At 36.8% G+C, this 17,180-nt stretch overlaps 1 protein-coding gene across 1 annotated transcript; it reads left to right on the forward strand.

The window, feature by feature from the left end:
- Window positions 1-2,126: 2,126 nt before the first annotated feature.
- Window positions 2,127-6,929, forward strand: LOC126807879 (uncharacterized). Its single transcript, XM_050532744.2, has 2 exons — window positions 2,127-2,526; window positions 4,775-6,929. The coding sequence occupies exons 1-2, from the start codon at window positions 2,154-2,156 to the stop codon at window positions 5,758-5,760; spliced, it is 1,359 nt and encodes a 452-aa protein (XP_050388701.2). The 5' UTR covers window positions 2,127-2,153; the 3' UTR covers window positions 5,761-6,929.
- Window positions 6,930-17,180: the final 10,251 nt, after the last annotated feature.

Raw genomic sequence — 17,180 nt, forward strand, 5'->3', positions numbered from 1 at the left:
AAAAAACTAAAAAGACACTGCCCGACCGTGGTCAGTCCGAATACATGTGCCGGAATAATTTGTCAGGTGTTGTCTGGAATGACAATAAACCAATAAACTTCTTATCTTCTTATCACAACCCCACAGACATGGGCAGTGTAGACAGAAAAAGTAAAGATGGAACCGTGAAAAATATAAAGTGCCCAGTGCTAGTAAGTGATTACAACAAATACATGGGTGGTTGTGACAAGAATGATCAAATTTCACGCTTGAATCGGACACGTCGACATTACAAATGGCCGCGACGATTGTTCGTCAAGTTTATGTATTGGACCCTGTACAATGCCTATGTTATTATGAATCACTATAGCCCACATAAGGCTAATGGAAAAAGGTATAGAACCTTCAACATGTTTTTAGATGAACTGTGTCTGCAGCTAATTGGAGACTACCGTACACTTGCGGTACGTAGCGAATCAAGAGAACTCGATGTGCCCACGCGTATGCAGAATGTGGGCTTACATTATCCAGAGAGACCCTCTGAAGCAACTGGAAACAATGTCTGTGTAGTTTGTAGCTACAAATTCAACCAATTCCAAAGGACTAATCAACCCAAGTCAAAAAAGGACTGTCCATACAAACAAAAAAAGACGACATTTTGGTGTGCATATTGTCGTCGGTATTTATGCATCCGTGAAGGCTCTACATGTTGGAACGACTGGCATAACAAAGTAGAATATTGGCGCTAGATATTCTAAGAACATTATATACTGTTATGTAATCAGATTGTGTGAGTTTTAGATCATTAAACTGAGTTTTTATAAGATTTCATTTTTTTCACATATTTCGCTCAGGAGCTCAGGGTGGGGGCCGTTTAATCCACAGGGGCTCAGGGTTCAAAGGGTTAAAGAATGAACACGATAAAAATTCATATGAACAGGAAATAAAAATGATAAAAATACTAAAATAGCAAAACAAATGACTTCAACAAAGTCAAAACAAGAGTATATTACCATGCCAACGCCGTATTTAACACATTTCATACAAGTGTCATAAATCACTATTATATAACATAGTGAAGACATATTTTATACTCTTTTATATTTCCTGTCAGATAAATAAACTTCAAATGTATCTAGTTTTGATGCTTATTCTAATTAACCCCACCAATGCCATAGTCACATCAATCTGATAGCTTGATGAAATGCAACAGTCAAATACAAAGTGCAATATTTATTAGAAATTGGGCTTAACATGCCTGTGCAGTGTATTTGATGTCGAACACAACAAAGTATAAAATTGTCCGGATGTCAAGGGTCATGCTTTAATTTCGTCAAATTGACAATGGGAAAAAAATCTGTAACATAACAAATATGTGAAATGTACAAAAATAGATAATAAAAGATCCTTTCAAATCTGTTGTTCATAATATAATACAGACTTATGAGAAAGTTCTTTGGCATCTCATGCAAACAACCTCACATATGAAAAAAGGTCTTCTAAAGTGGTTTTGACCAGTTTGTGTATTAGTAATACCTTTGTACATGTACTGTAGCTGCTTTATTGAAAACGCTTTTGAATTTCATATCTTTAATCAATAAAATTTTGAAAAAAAAAACCCATTATATATAGTAATTGAATGTGATGAATATGTCACTTTCAGATATCCGACAGCACATGACTTGCTTTGCTGTTTCACTTTGATTGACAACCATTCACAATGCTTATTATAATGAAAGCATTCTAACCAGTAGACCAAAAATCCTATCATTCCTCAGCGTTAAATGAATTTTCAACCCCTATTAATTTCCCTTGCCCTAAGTAACAAGTTCCAGTTGATTAAAACTTGGCTTAAAGCATTGTATCACTTACATGTAGACAGAGAATGTTATTGATTTTCAGCCCTTATTAATGGGGTGGACAATTGTTTGTCTACGTAAAACACAGCCAGTAGGTGGCGCTCGATGATGACGTCATGGCTTTCTGTGTACACCACTGGACACGATTGATTGTACACAAAGATGACAATTTTGGCGCCAGTTCACTCAATGCTTGTTGCTTGCTGGGTTGAGTGCGCTTTTTAAGATGCTTATCATAGTTTAACTTTGCGAATTCTACAAGATGACATCGGAGTCCTCCCGAATGATTTCACCACGGAAACGATTGCGGCCATTATGGCTCAAGGGTTCGAGACTGCAAGAAGTCTTCGACTATTGGCGCCAGAACTGATAGACTCAACATTCACCGACCTCCCGATCGGCCAGATTTTGCTATTGAAAGATGCTTTACAACAGGTACCGGGATATGCATTTAGAAATGGATCCGGTGATATGCAGTCAACCACGCGTACCGGTAATTCGAATACAGAGAGAGGCGAGAGTTTGGCGGACACAAATACAGACGTGGAAAGAGCTTCAAGTCAGACTACGAATTTATCAATAAATGACCTGTGCAGTATCCTACAGCAGGCCGCTGACAGTGAAAATACCGGAAATGTGGCTGGGACAACTACGACAACAACTTCGCCTGGTGGACAACAAATAGCAAGTATGTTAAATTTATTGTCAAATGTAGTGCCCCCCGCATCGATTATGGCGCGTAAAACACCGCTTAGACTTGTGAGAGACTTTGTTTCCATGGCCCCACAGAGTGACAATACAAATGTGGATTTTGGAAATGTGGAAATCAAAATCAAAGACAATAGAATTCCACATGATAGAATAAGCCCTGCCCAGTTTCTCGAGGGTTCAGCAAAAATATTGACAGAAATGATAACTACAGATAACTGTACCCAGGAAACCATTCTCGCATATTCACGCTATCTCGCGAAAGTTGCTGCATTTGCACAAGTGTTCATATGGGAGTCCGTGTTAGTGTACGATGTGGAATTTCGACGGCAGCAAAATCAATTCTCCAGCTCCTGGGATAAGGATGACAATTTCCTCATGCAATCCATGCTTCGACAGAAGGCAGAGAGTAGTAGAGGATCAATACTCCCGCCAAGAAAAACGTTTATGCCTAACAGATCCAGATTTGATCCTAGTACAGGAAAGCCGGTTTGCGCCAAATTCAATGGTCGCAATGGTTGCAACCTGCAGTTCTGCAATTACGCTCATCTGTGTCTGACCTGTTCTGCCCCCTCGCACGGGCAGTATAATCACAAACAAAATCAGTCAAAAAACGGAGCCCCATGGAACAACAGTTCAACCCTGCCCCGATAACAAATTGTGCTTCTGTGTGGGAACGAGAGTTGACCAATGACTGCGATCAGATTTTTCTTATGAACGGTATCAAATGTGGTTTTCTAATAGTTGACTCACTACCCAGTGCAAACATGAAAATAGTTACGCCAAACTGTCGTTCCGCTATAAAAGAAAAAAGTGAGGTAGAATCTGCTATTGTGTGTGAAATTGAAGAAAATAACTACGTGCAGGTGTTAAACCCACCTACTATCATTAGTGCTTTAGGGGCAGTACCAAAACCGGACGGTACAGTTAGAGTGATCCACGACGCGAGCCGTCCGCCCGGTAGTAGCTTAAATGACTATGCGGTGAAAGATAATTTCCAATATCAAACTGTTGAAGGAATTCTGGCAGACATTGCTCCTGGTTACTACCTTGCCAAAGTAGACCTCAAGGCAGCGTACAGGTCCGTTGGAATCCACCCCTCAAATTACGATGTAGCAGGGCTGCAATGGACTTTCTCTGGGGAATCAACCCCCCGTTATTTTGTTGACACTAGACTCCCTTTTGGAGCAAGAAAATCACCCGGGATTTTCAATAGACTAACTCAGAGTGTGTGTCGCATGATGCACCGTAGGGGATTCAAGTGCAGGGCTTACTTGGATGACTTTATTCTTTATGAGGCCACAGAGGAGCGGTGTAAACAAGCCTTCAACTGCTTATTATTACTACTACGCTCACTGGGGCTTTCCATAAACTGGCGTAAAGTAGTAGACCCTTGCACACGCTTGGCATTCTTAGGAATTGTAATTGACACTGTTAACAATGAACTTTCCCTTGAGCCCAGGAAAATTTCGGCCCTGATACAAGAAGTCCTAACCTTTACGAAAAGGAAAAGAGCTACACGCAAACAATTAGAACAGTTAGCAGGCAAATTCAGCTGGGCGTCAAATGTTTTTACCTGGGGGAGAGTTCATTGTAGAAGTATTTTTAATTTATTATCTGAACTAAAATCACCTTACCATAAGGCTCGTATATTGCCAATTATTTCAGACCTCCAGTGGTGGTCCTTCGTTTTATGTAATACACCAAACCTTAGATTGATATGGGATGCCAGACCGACTGTCACCGTGCAGACCGACGCCTGCCCAATTGCCGGGGGAGCCTTCTGCGGCCTAGATTGGGTATATTATGCTTGGCACGTTGACAGACCGGAGTTGGCCCTGTCCCATATCAATATACAGGAGTTGGCTATGGTAGTCGAGGCAGTTAAGCGTTGGCATGTCGCTTGGAAAAATAAGAGGGTATATATTTATACAGACAATATGGCAACAGCAGCTATTGTCAACAAGGGGACAACCAGCTCCCCTGAGGCATTGGAGCTCCTCAGGGTCGTTAGTGCATTGGCCTTGGCTAATAATTTTTCCATTCAGGCTGTGTATCTCCCAGGGGACCAGAATACCCTTGGAGATGCAATTTCACGACTGCATGAATATGGACAGATAAAAAGGTTTATATATGAGATATTCAAGCGATTTCAATTCGCAATGCCCTCGCACTATTGGTTACCATATCATATGTCTCATGGTGCTATGTTATTTATTTCTAAACAGATCCAGCAGTGGCAGAGCTCGTATCTGAACTTGACCGTGAGATAGGTGTATGGGAATCCAACGCCCTGGCAGCATCAACTAAACGTTCTTACCGGTCACAGTTAAAGTGTTATTTTGACTTTTGTAGCTTAATCAATTGTGTACCAATACCAGCCTCTAGTACCACACTCTTACGTTATGTGGCTTTTCTTGCTCGTTCAAAAACTTTTTCTTCTATTAAACAATATTTAAATGTTTTACGTCTATTACATAGGCAGCTCAGTTTACCTGACCCGTCTGTGGATAGCTGGCGGCTTAGATCCATGCTGTTGGGTATTAAGCGTGTTAAAGGGGCAAGAGCTGCCTTCAAGTTGCCCCTGACACTTGAACACCTGGATGCTATCCGACAGGAATTGGATATGAGCGATGTCAGGGATTCGCAGATGTGGGCAGCTATTCTGACAGGTTTCTTTGGGTTATTGCGCATAAGCAATTTTACTACGCCGACTGGAAAATCCAGACATGCAGAATGCAAATCTATCCAAAGAGGAGACTGTAGGGTCATTGCCAACGGTATTGTTTTGACCGTCAGATCGTCTAAGACCATTCAGTTCCGGGGTAGAGCGCATGAGTTAGTCCTCCCACTGTTAGAGGGCAGAGTTGTCTGCCCAGCTACGGCTGTGGCAAAATTTTTTCTGGCAGCAGGGGATCTGGCTGATGATATTCCTCTTTTTTCTTATTTGGATGCAACGAATACTGTTTTTCTTACCCCGGATAGTTTCAGACAACGCCTCCGATTTTTGCTTAGTAGGATAGGGCTCTCGGTCACAGATTTCAACTCCCATAGCCTGCGACGGGGTGGCGCATCCTGGCTTATTAGTGCTGGAGTATCCCTGCCTGTCGTCCGGGCTATTGGAGATTGGAAGAGCGACTGCGTTTTTAAATATCTTCAGCCCGACCATGTGGGTACATTAAGAATATTACAATCTTTGACTTATACTACATAGATTTTTTCCCTCCAAATATTCTACTATGGGTTGGGATTATTAATTGTAATTAATTGTATGTTATATTTATAGGGGCAAAACATATTTTATATTGTCGCATAATAAACCTGAAGTTTTTGTGCTCCTAATAGTGCTTGCATACTTGAGCATATCTATAGTGTCATTGTTTTATTGCGTTCTTCTATAGTGCCATTTTTTATTTCGCTTTTCTATAGTGCCATTTTGTATTGCGCTTTTCTATAGTGCCATTTTGTATTGCGCTTTTCTATAGTGCCATTGTTTTATTGCGCTTTTTTATAGTGCCTTTGCATAATTGCGTCTCTCGACTGTGCCTTAGCAACTACATGTTTAAGCTTGTGCTATAGCATACATGTAGTTTATATAATTGTGTTTTTATGTTTTTAGTATGTAGTTTTAGTAAGATAATTTTTGTAATAAAGAATTATCAAGCCCACCGGATGGTGTTGTGTTTTGGGGTGGACAATTGTTTGTCTACGTAAAACACAGCCAGTAGGTGGCGCTCGATGATGACGTCATGGCTTTCTGTGTACACCACTGGACACGATTGATTGTACACAAAGATGACAATTTTGGCGCCAGTTCACTCAATGCTTGTTGCTTGCTGGGTTGAGTGCGCTTTTTAAGATGCTTATCATAGTTTAACTTTGCCCCACCCACCCGCATCCAAATTTTTTTTTTTTTTTTTTTTTTTTTTTTGTTTGGAGGCTGAAGGGGATTATTAATTGTAATTAATTGTATGTTATATTTATAGGGGCAAAACATATTTTATATTGTCGCATAATAAACCTGAAGTTTTTGTGCTCCTAATAGTGCTTGCATACTTGAGCATATCTATAGTGTCATTGTTTTATTGCGTTCTTCTATAGTGCCATTTTTTATTTCGCTTTTCTATAGTGCCATTTTGTATTGCGCTTTTCTATAGTGCCATTTTGTATTGCGCTTTTCTATAGTGCCATTGTTTTATTGCGCTTTTTTATAGTGCCTTTGCATAATTGCGTCTCTCGACTGTGCCTTAGCAACTACATGTTCAAGCTTGTGCTATAGCATACATGTAGTTTATATAATTGTGTTTTTATGTTTTTAGTATGTAGTTTTAGTAAGATAATTTTTGTAATAAAGAATTATCAAGCCCACCGGATGGTGTTGTGTTTTATTGTGATTAAGGGGAAGGTAATGTGATTGCATAGTTGTAAACTCTTGATGTATTCTAACATTTTCTACAAATTTGTATCCAATAAAGAACCAAATGTAGGAAGAAATACTCAACCATGAAAGCCTTGGACTGTAGCCCAACAATCCATGGACAGATTAGTTAACAACATAGAAAGACCACTTGTGACCACGCTTGAGTAAAATTAAATAATTCTCTGAGCTTTATGGATATCATTTACTGGTATTTACTCTCTGGCAACATTTCAAGGATGATTCCAATTATAATTTGATCCCACAAGAACTGTCCTTCAAAATGGCGGGATATCTGTGCCTCCATGTGGGGCAAGAAATAGGAATTAATCAAAGATCATTTGTGAAAATAAATTCATCGGACACTATAAAATCAGTATTGTTCAATTTCACGGGAAGCGACAGCGCATCAAGATTTAAAATAATGGCGTATACGTCTACGGATGGATCGGGGACGTTCACTGTGTGTGGACAAAGAATGTAAACACGCCTGATATTTCCTTTGTTGGAGATTTATGTGGTCCGAAAAATATGCCAGATCATTTTACAAATGAAACCAGTGTTATGGAGTTTATTGGGCTATTTTTGAACGAAGAATTTATTGAACAATTATGTCATTATACCAATTTACGTGCACAACAGGTGAAGGCATCAAAACCTACAGACTATTATGCCTCAAAATGGACAAATATTGAATGTGATGAAATGAAGGCATTCATAGGAATCCGAATGATAGTTGAACACAGTCTCACTAAACCAAGGTATGAGGATTACTTCAGCAAAGAAGCCACAAATTTTGTGACATTTACACCTGGATTTAGAGATGTTTTCACCCGTGATCGATTTTTGGCTATATGGAAGTTTATACATATAGTCGATGAAGAGAATGAGGATATTGATAAATCAGACAAGATTTACAAAGTGAGACCCATGCTTGAGGATTTTTTGAAAAAATTTCAAAAGTATTGGAATCCAAAGCAATACTTGAGTTTAGATGAGGGTATGATTCCAGCAAAAAACAGGCTTTCCATCAAGCAGTATATCAAAATCAAACCAATAAAGTGGGGGATAAAGTCGTTCTTACTGTGCGAATCCGAAAGTGGCTACCTCATGAATGCAGAAATCTACACAGGTAAAAATGATGGATTTTATTCAGCGGATCTAGGCAGCACAGTAAGTGTAGTTGTGCGTTTGTGTTCTGGACTTGAGCTCAATAAAAAAAAAAACATATAATTGTTATGGATAGGTTTTATACCTCCATAAAATTGTTCGAATACATGTACAGAGAAATGGAGATGCATGCCGTTGGTACGACCATGATCAACAGAAAGTTTTTTTTCGGATGAGTTGAAGGAAACCAAAAGGCATAAAAAAAACTATGAAGAGAGGGGATTCCGATTTTCGAGCATCTGATAACATAGTTGCCATGGTTTGGAAAGACCGAGAACCAATAACTTTTCTATCAACATTCTCTGATCCGACAAAGACAGAAAAAATAAATAGACGGGCGAAGGATGGAACTTTATTAGAAATTAACTGTCCCGAGCTTGTTGTACTGTATAATAAATATATGGGAGGAACGGATAAAAATGACCAGCTGACAAGATTAAACCGATGGAGACGGCATTATCGATGGCCGCGACGCCTTATGATGAATTTTATCTTCTGATCAGTTTATAATGCATATATTTTATTTAATGCGTTTGCAAACAGAACTGCCCGTCGTAGACATAAAACCTTTGGTTATTTTCTTAACGAAATTGCACTTGGGTTGATTGGGGAGTATAGGACTGAATCTGTTGTTCGCAGGCGGTTGTCCGTAAACTCTATTCCTGAACCAAGACTCCAGAATGTCGGCACTCATCATCCGGTGAGACCAGCAGAAACGACTGGTTATGGTGTGTGTCGTGTTTGTGGAGAAAAATATAATAGGTACATGAGGGCAAATAAAGGACTAAAGGACCGTAAAAAACCTACCAGTCTCCCAAACACGAACTGTTTTCAAATGCACAACATGTGACGTATATTTATGCATTCGCCAAGGTTCAACATGTTGGCATGCTTGGCATCACCTCAAAGAATATTGGAGAACATAACTGATATAATTACTAAACAGTAAGCCTACTAGTGATCAAAATTGGCTATAAACTATACAATTGGTAAAATTCTGAACATTTTTTGGAGTACCTGTGACTCACCCGAGACTCACCTGTGGTTGTTAGCTGATATGTACCTGCATTATAATGAATTTTATAAATAACTGTATCATTATGAACAATATGGAATGTGTTTTTGCGGGTAAAAGCTAAAAACAATATCAGTTTTATTCTTTTATTTCAATTATTCTTGTTTACCTGTATTTACCTGTCTGTCACCTGTCTTAATTTATGAACGATTCCCACCCCATTCCAGCACAAGCCCCAGTTACATATTTTCTAACCACAGTCCAAATTTCAAGTTGATAAATGGGTCATTCCATGAAGTTGACACTTTATTACCAACGATTATCAGTGTGATGATAAAATACCCAAGAAACAGAATACAGTAAATGAATTGTTGATAATTATTTTGGGGGTCTGATGTAAAGATAATATTAAAATGTAATTTTGTGAAATAAAAATAATTCACTTGAAAAAGAAATGTGTCAAATGCATTTTCTGCAGTTTGACATGCACCAAAAGTGTGACATTTTCATACTCCTGAACTTTGATTTGATCCCCATTTTTACTTATGTGTTTAAATTAACTATCTGAGGTGCAGTTGTAAACAATTTAATGTTTAATTTTTCAAATACTGCACAACAAGAGCTTCGAGTTGGCTATTTGTTAAGATATCGTCACCAAAAAATAAATAAAAAATCGTAACTGCGTCGGTCAACTTTGTTACGTACGCTAATGACAAGATTAGACGGAGCGCTATCGTGTGATGTACTTAAATAATGTCGTAAAATGTAAACACTCTTATTTTATCTTAGAAAAGGCAAAATGTTTATCGGCTATACTTTTGAAATGTTTTAAACTGTAGTCATTACGAAAAGTGTTGCTTGTCGGTCAACTTTACGTTCGCACGATATCCTTCTCATTTTTCGCCGTCGAGAGTGATCGAGAATTTAACGACATCATACAACTCATTTACAGCATAGACGACTTGTTAATGGCAACATGGCGACGAAAGAAGCAGGAGATGTCGAATTTGGTAAGAAAACTGGGATTTGTCAATTAATTACGTACATTTGAGTCGCAAGTGTCAAATTACGAACAACATATGAATACCGTAAATCAATATTAATATTCTCTTTCATTATTTGCTTAATTATAGAATACTTTTATGCAAACTTCTTGTCCGCAAACAAATGGTGGTTCTCGCGAACAAACGGGGAATGCATTGTTGGTAACCTGACACGTTTAAGCTTTCAGTAATATTGAAGCTGGTAACATGACATATTTTTCTTTCATGGTTACCAACAACATTTTATTCAAATATTAAAGCAAATACATTGTAAATTTTTGTTTAATGATAGACAATATTTGAAAATACAAACCATACAAGAACTATTGCCATTGAATTGTTGAAGTTTCAGAATTTGGCACAATTAATATTATTTTAGTAACATTGACTCCCAAGTTTTTCTTCGAAGTCTGTCAATGTTTCCAACAACATTTGTAAATAGATGTGAATTGTAGGAATTTGTGTACATCGTTGTAAAATAATTCTGTCAGTTATACACAGTTCTTTACATAAAAATAAAAAATGTTTAATAAAAATACTAATTAAATATTCAATAATATTAAAGCTGGTAACATGACATATTTTTCTTTCATGGTTACCAACAACATTTTATTCAAAGATAAAAGCAAATACATTGTAATTTTTTGTTTAATGATAGACAATATTTGAAAATACAAACCATACAAGAACTATTGCCCTTGAATTGTTGAAGTTTCAGAATTTGGCACAATTAATATTATTTTAGTAACATTGACTCCCAAGTTTTTCTTCGAAGTCTGTGAATGTTTCGAACAACATTTGTAAATAGATGTGAATTGTAGGAATTTGTGTACATCGTTGTAAAATAATTCTGTCAGTTATACACAGTTCTTTACATAAAAATGTAAAATGTTTAATAAAAATACTAATTAAATATTCAATAATATACAAAAACTATTGCCCTTGAAATTTTAAAATCGGAAACAATTAAAATTATGTAAGTAATATTGACTCCTGGGTTTCTAAGCATTTGTAAATAAATGTGAATTACATGTATAAGAATTTTTGTACATCTTTGTAAAATAATTCTGACATTTATACACAGTTCTTTATGAAAATGTTTAATGAAAATCAATAATGAAACAATTAATAATTTGAAGCTTGCAACATTTCTTATCTCTAGTGTCAACTGAAAAATAAATGAAACAGCTGTCAAAACCTGTATGGTCCCTTCTCAAAACACAATTAAACTCACTGTATGTGATTTACTTGACATAGATGTGAACAAATCTTTAAATGCTGTAAAATTACTGTAAAAAGTTTAGTAAGACATTCATTTAGAAAACAAACCCATAATGGACACTCTAAACCATGAGATGCTTTCCATTGAACATCTATCTTTCTGGGCTTTAGTTTGTAAACTTAGTCACATTGGTTCTTAATTTATTGCTTTTCTTTTTCAGAACCACACCAAAGAAGAAAATCTTCAAGAAAATCCATGCCAATAATCCGCATGTTGGATATAGATCCAGATGAGAAGAAGTCTACTTATCAAAAAAAGATTGAAAAATTAAAAGCAGCTGGAAAGTATGAGCATTTTAGAGAAGAAGAGTGTTTACGAACTGCAGTTTACAGATTGGGGTTAAAGGACGATAAGAAAAAAAATTACAACAACAAATCAAAGCTCAGAATGAGAAGATACAGAGAAAGACAGAAAGATAAGAGAAATGGAAAGCCACTGACAAGAATGGAGGAAGAAAAGATTAAAAAAAAGAAAGAAGACATAAGGCAATATAACAGAATCAAGAAAAGAGAATCAAGAGCCAGGAGTTCGAGTCAGAAGGTGAGAAGATATAAAGAGCATGATTTGAAATATCGGAGAAATAAAAGAAAAGGGAATACTGAAGAAGATGATGTCCCACCCTGTAAAGCACAACGATTTCTGCCGTCTACTACAGCACCGGGCTCCAGTAAATTGCATTCCTTGGAAAGTATTACATCTGCGCCAGAAACCGGTTTTTCTAGTTCTACAAGTAGAAGAAAAGCAATATCAAGAGTGAAGTCAAAATTACCGAGTGACCCAAAGAAGTGGTTAGAAATTATTCAAGGATTGGTGAAGAATGTCTCACCTAGAAAGCAGAAGTTATTGTCTGAATCGGGATTTACCTTGTCTGATAAAAGTAATTCAGATCATATATCTGAAAACTTGATTTCGAAATTAAATTCTCTGAAAAAAAAAAGCGCGATAAGCAATCAGCAATCCTCAGAAACACCTACAGGGATTTAATTCCAAAGAAATACAAAAAACTAAGGCAATATCTACGAAAGAAAATGCACAAGCAAAAGATATCAGAAGAAGAAATTAAAATAATTCAAGATGTGTATATTGATCACGCCGTTGATCACGCCGTTTGTCTACCTAACAGAAAATGTGTCAGTAGGAAAACATTAAAAGCCAAATCTGTATTAACACGGACAGTCAGAAATCTATATAAAACTTACCTTAAAAGTTCATCAAGGAAAGTTTGCTTTTCTCAGTTTGCCTCACTTCGACCATCAAACATCTTACCGGTTTCTAAAACCAAACTAAACCAATGCTTATGTGAGAAGTGTGCGAACTGTCATTTGAAACTTAGTGCATTGAACAATATTTTGTCTTCTTCTAACAAAAATAACTTAAGAATTGATGACAAATATGAAGCTGTAAGTTTAAGTATGTGCAGAAAGGCCCATGATGACAAATATCACAATAAAGAATGCATTGACAGAAAGTGTAACAGGTGTGGAGTTGAACTTGTGAGGAAGCATTTAGATTCAATTGTGACAGAAAATGGACAAGATTTGGTGACATGGAGACAATGGGGGATGATGAACGTAAAAGGGAAGCAAAGAAAGTCTCTTTTACTGAAGACGGGAACTGTTGAAGAACTAATTGATATGTTTTGTGATGAACTTAAAACACTCTCCTCACATTTATTCGTAGCTTCATGGCAGTATGATCAAGCTAAACAAGTAAAACAAAACTTACCAAATGGAACAGTTTTGATAGAAGCTGATTTTTCAGAAAACTACAGATGTGAATACCAGGACGAAATTCAATCTGCTCACTGGTCATATAACCAAGTAACTGTGCACCCTGTTGTATGCCATTACCGTTGTATGGTATGTGAAGCTATTTTACGTGAATCTGTGGTTATTATAACCGATGATCTTGTCCATGATGCTTCTGCAGTAAAGACTTTTTTGGAACTTGTTCATTCCCACCTTACAGAACACAGACATATTGATATTGATAAATACATTCAATTCACAGATGGCTGCAGTTCCCAGTACAAGTCTAAACAACCGTTCTATGATGTATCGAAGGGGATAAAAGGTGTTCCAGTAACACGAAATTATTTTGGTAGCAACCATGGTAAGGGTCCCTGTGATGGGCTGGGAGCAGTAACGAAGCAGAAAACACGACTGGCAGTTAAAACTACTACCATTGTTCAAAATGCTGAGGATATGGTTTCTTTTTTGAATCAAAACCTATTAATCGAACCAACAACTTGTTTTCACCCTCAAGGGCATACAAATCCAAGGAGTTTCATATTCGTAAACAAATTTTACGAAATTCAGAAATAACAAAATTGAAAACATTACCAGGCACCCGTCAGGTGCATGCAGTTAAAGGTGTTAAATCTGGTCAAGTAATGTATAGATCATTGTCTTGCTACTGTCAAGCTTGCATGCAAGAACAGTACTTGAATTGTAAAAATTTGGATGTTGTCGGAAAATGGAAACCATTTTCCATTGTAACACCTAGTCAAACTGAAGCCAGCGAACCTACTAGTTATTTTGAACCTTCTGAAGATATTCAACCTAATCCTTGTCAAATAGAACAACCTGAAGATTTATTAGAAATTTCTGGTCTATCAACATCATTAGATTTGGATTTTATTTTGGATATGTCTGCTGATGATTATTTAACTGGTGGTTATGATGTTCCTACAACTAGCTGTTCTGTAGCTCCTACAACTAGCTGTTCTGTAGCTCCTGCAACTGGTGGTTTTGTTGCCTCTCCAACTGATGGTTCTGATGCCCCCACAACAGATGCTATGAAGCTTGATAGTTTCAAAGCTCCCACATCTGATGCTCCTACAACTGGTGGTTATGATGCTTCTACAACTAGCTGTTCTGTAGCTCCTACAACTGGTGGTTCTGTAGCTCCCACAACTGATGGTTGTGATGCTCCTTCAATTGATATGTCTGCTGATGATTATTTAACTGGTGGTTATGATGTTCCTACAACTAGCTGTTCTGTAGCTTCTACAACTAGCTGTTCTGTAGCTCCTGCAACTGGTGGTTTTGTTGCCTCTCCAACTGATGGTTCTGATGCCCCCACAACAGATGCTATGACGCTTGATAGTTTCAAAGCTCCCACATAGATGCTATGACGCTTGATAGTTTCAAAGCTCCCACATCTGATGCTCCTACAACTGGTGGTTATGATGCTCCTACAACTAGCTGTTCTGTAGCTCCTACAACTAGCTGTTCTGTAGCTCCTACAACTAGCTGTTCTGTAGCTCCTACAACTGGCTGTTCTGTAGCTCCTACAACTGGCTGTTCTGTAGCTCCTACAACTGGTGGTTCTGTAGCTCCCACAACTGATGGCTTTGATGCTCCCACAACTGATGGTTGTGATGCTCCTTCAACTGATATGTCTGCTGATGATTATTTAAACAGGTACAACCAATACTTACCTTACTTGCTGCAGTATTTTAACTCCTTGTTAAACTAAAGACGAACACTTACCTTACCCGCTTCAATATTATAATTTGTTCTTAAACTAAATACTTATACTTACCTTACTTTTCTCTTATCTTTTACAGGATTCAAGACTGTATTACTCCCACTGCTACTGATGGTTTTGATGTTCTCACAACAGATGTTTCTGTAGCTCCTACAACTGGTGGTTGTGTAGCTCCTCCGACTGATGGTTTTATTGCACCCAAAACTGATGGTTCTGATGTTCCCACGACTGATGGTTCTGTAGCTCCTACAACTGATGGTACTGATACCCCTACGAATGAAGATTATGTTGCTCTCACAACTGATGATTCTGTTGTTATTGATCCATTTAAGTAAGTAAAGTGTCATTATGTCTTCCTCAACTTCCTTCATAGCGGTAGATCGGTATTAGAATAAGATGATGCTGACAAACCTTTGCAGTTTGGACAAACCCATCAACAAACTATCTCTAACAATGTACTTTTGGGGCACTACAACCCAAGATTCTTGAAATAAATGCTCATACATATGTTCTCACCTCATGACAGTCAATGTACATGTATGTCAAAAAATCAAGTGAATTTGTTGCAGAGGTAACTCAAGTTTGGAGACAGTTTGAAATTTTTGTTGTTGAATTTTGTTCATTTTGTATGTTATTTTGTATTTCAGTAAAATATTGTTCAAAACAATAGTTTATTTGCTGTAGTTTTAAAGTTACATGTATTTCTAGCAGGTTTTTTTTATTCCTTTATAAGTCACATTTCATACAGATACAAAATAATGATGATTTACATTTTTTATTTCATATTTCATAATATATGATACAATGTGTTTTGTTAAAATAAATAATGTATAAATGATATTCTGTTTGATTGTTTAATAAACAATTATTACATTTGTATAATTTCAGATTAAAGCTATCCATGAAGATAGTTTTGTTACACTTGAATATATGCAGAAGATTGGGGATTATTACAAGTGGCCGTCTAAACCTGACACATCACAGGAGCCAAGATCTTATATTGTGAAAAAACTATCCCTGTCACAGTTACTAATTGAAAAAAGTACCTCAAATAGACAATTATACACTTTTACATCTTGAAAAATGGTGTTAATTTTTGTTTTTTATTCCATTTAATTAATTTAAATTAAATGTTATTCAACTGGTTATTCATCAAGTTTTTCGTTCCAGTTAATAAATGGTTTTATTTCACATCGAGTTATTTTCTTAATGACCAAAATCTCTAGCTGAACATGTATTTGAAATACGCAAATGTTAACAAGTGAAAACCTACATGACTATCATCCACATTATCATTTGAATTGGAAGGTGATGACTCCTTGGGATGCAAAAGCAATAAAGTCATGTCATTGCCATTTTTTTTATCCCATATTACTTAACCATATTTCTTGATTCCAAAGGAATTTGGTGTAGTCAATGTTACCAACTCTTTTTACCCAAGATAAATGTAGTGTTATTTATTAGATGCTACAATCAACAAGACAAAAACTGTACAAGGCAAATAGGTGTACAATATTAGGAATTAATTTTGCATTTCATTTATGAGTATTGTTTTAAAGCACTTAACAGTGTGTTTTGCGTCAATGTTACTCGCAGACTCATATTTAGAGATGTTGTAAAATGAGTTACATCTTTTTACATTTTGATACCACCAAATGATAGTCACTGTAGTCTTCAGTACTGTGTTACCTGTGACTATCATTTATTTATCTTAACAACGTAGAACAAGAGGACAATATTTTGTCAATGTTACACACAGTCATTTTATTGGACGGGCTTGTTTACAGAAAATTCTGCAGATTTTATCTTTCTACTGCATGGATACATCGGAGAAACATGTAAACAAAAAAAACAAAGCATATTTTACACTCCAAATATATTTTGAAATTTTAATGCCCATGTCACACATTAGGTGTCAACTTCATGGAATGACCCAAATGCAATAGATGTAGAGATATTGGCATTTACATGACTTCATGCAAATTTAAGGAATTAATCTCCAGGAAGCCAGGGAACTGGTACTGTATATAGCAGACAGCTAGGGGTCAAAGGGTTAATCTGGTCTGCCCTCTGTTTGCCCCCCCAATAATTTTAGAAAATAAAAAAAAGTATTTGTGATACGTTTTGGTAATCAATACCTTCTACGGTGAATAAATCCCACATCCCCACTCAGTCATAAACTTGCATGTTGTAGAGCATTTCCGACAGTCTATTT

Source organism: Patella vulgata, chromosome 7 (assembly GCF_932274485.2).
Source record: "Patella vulgata chromosome 7, xgPatVulg1.2, whole genome shotgun sequence".
Classification (NCBI taxonomy): domain Eukaryota; kingdom Metazoa; phylum Mollusca; class Gastropoda; family Patellidae; genus Patella; species Patella vulgata.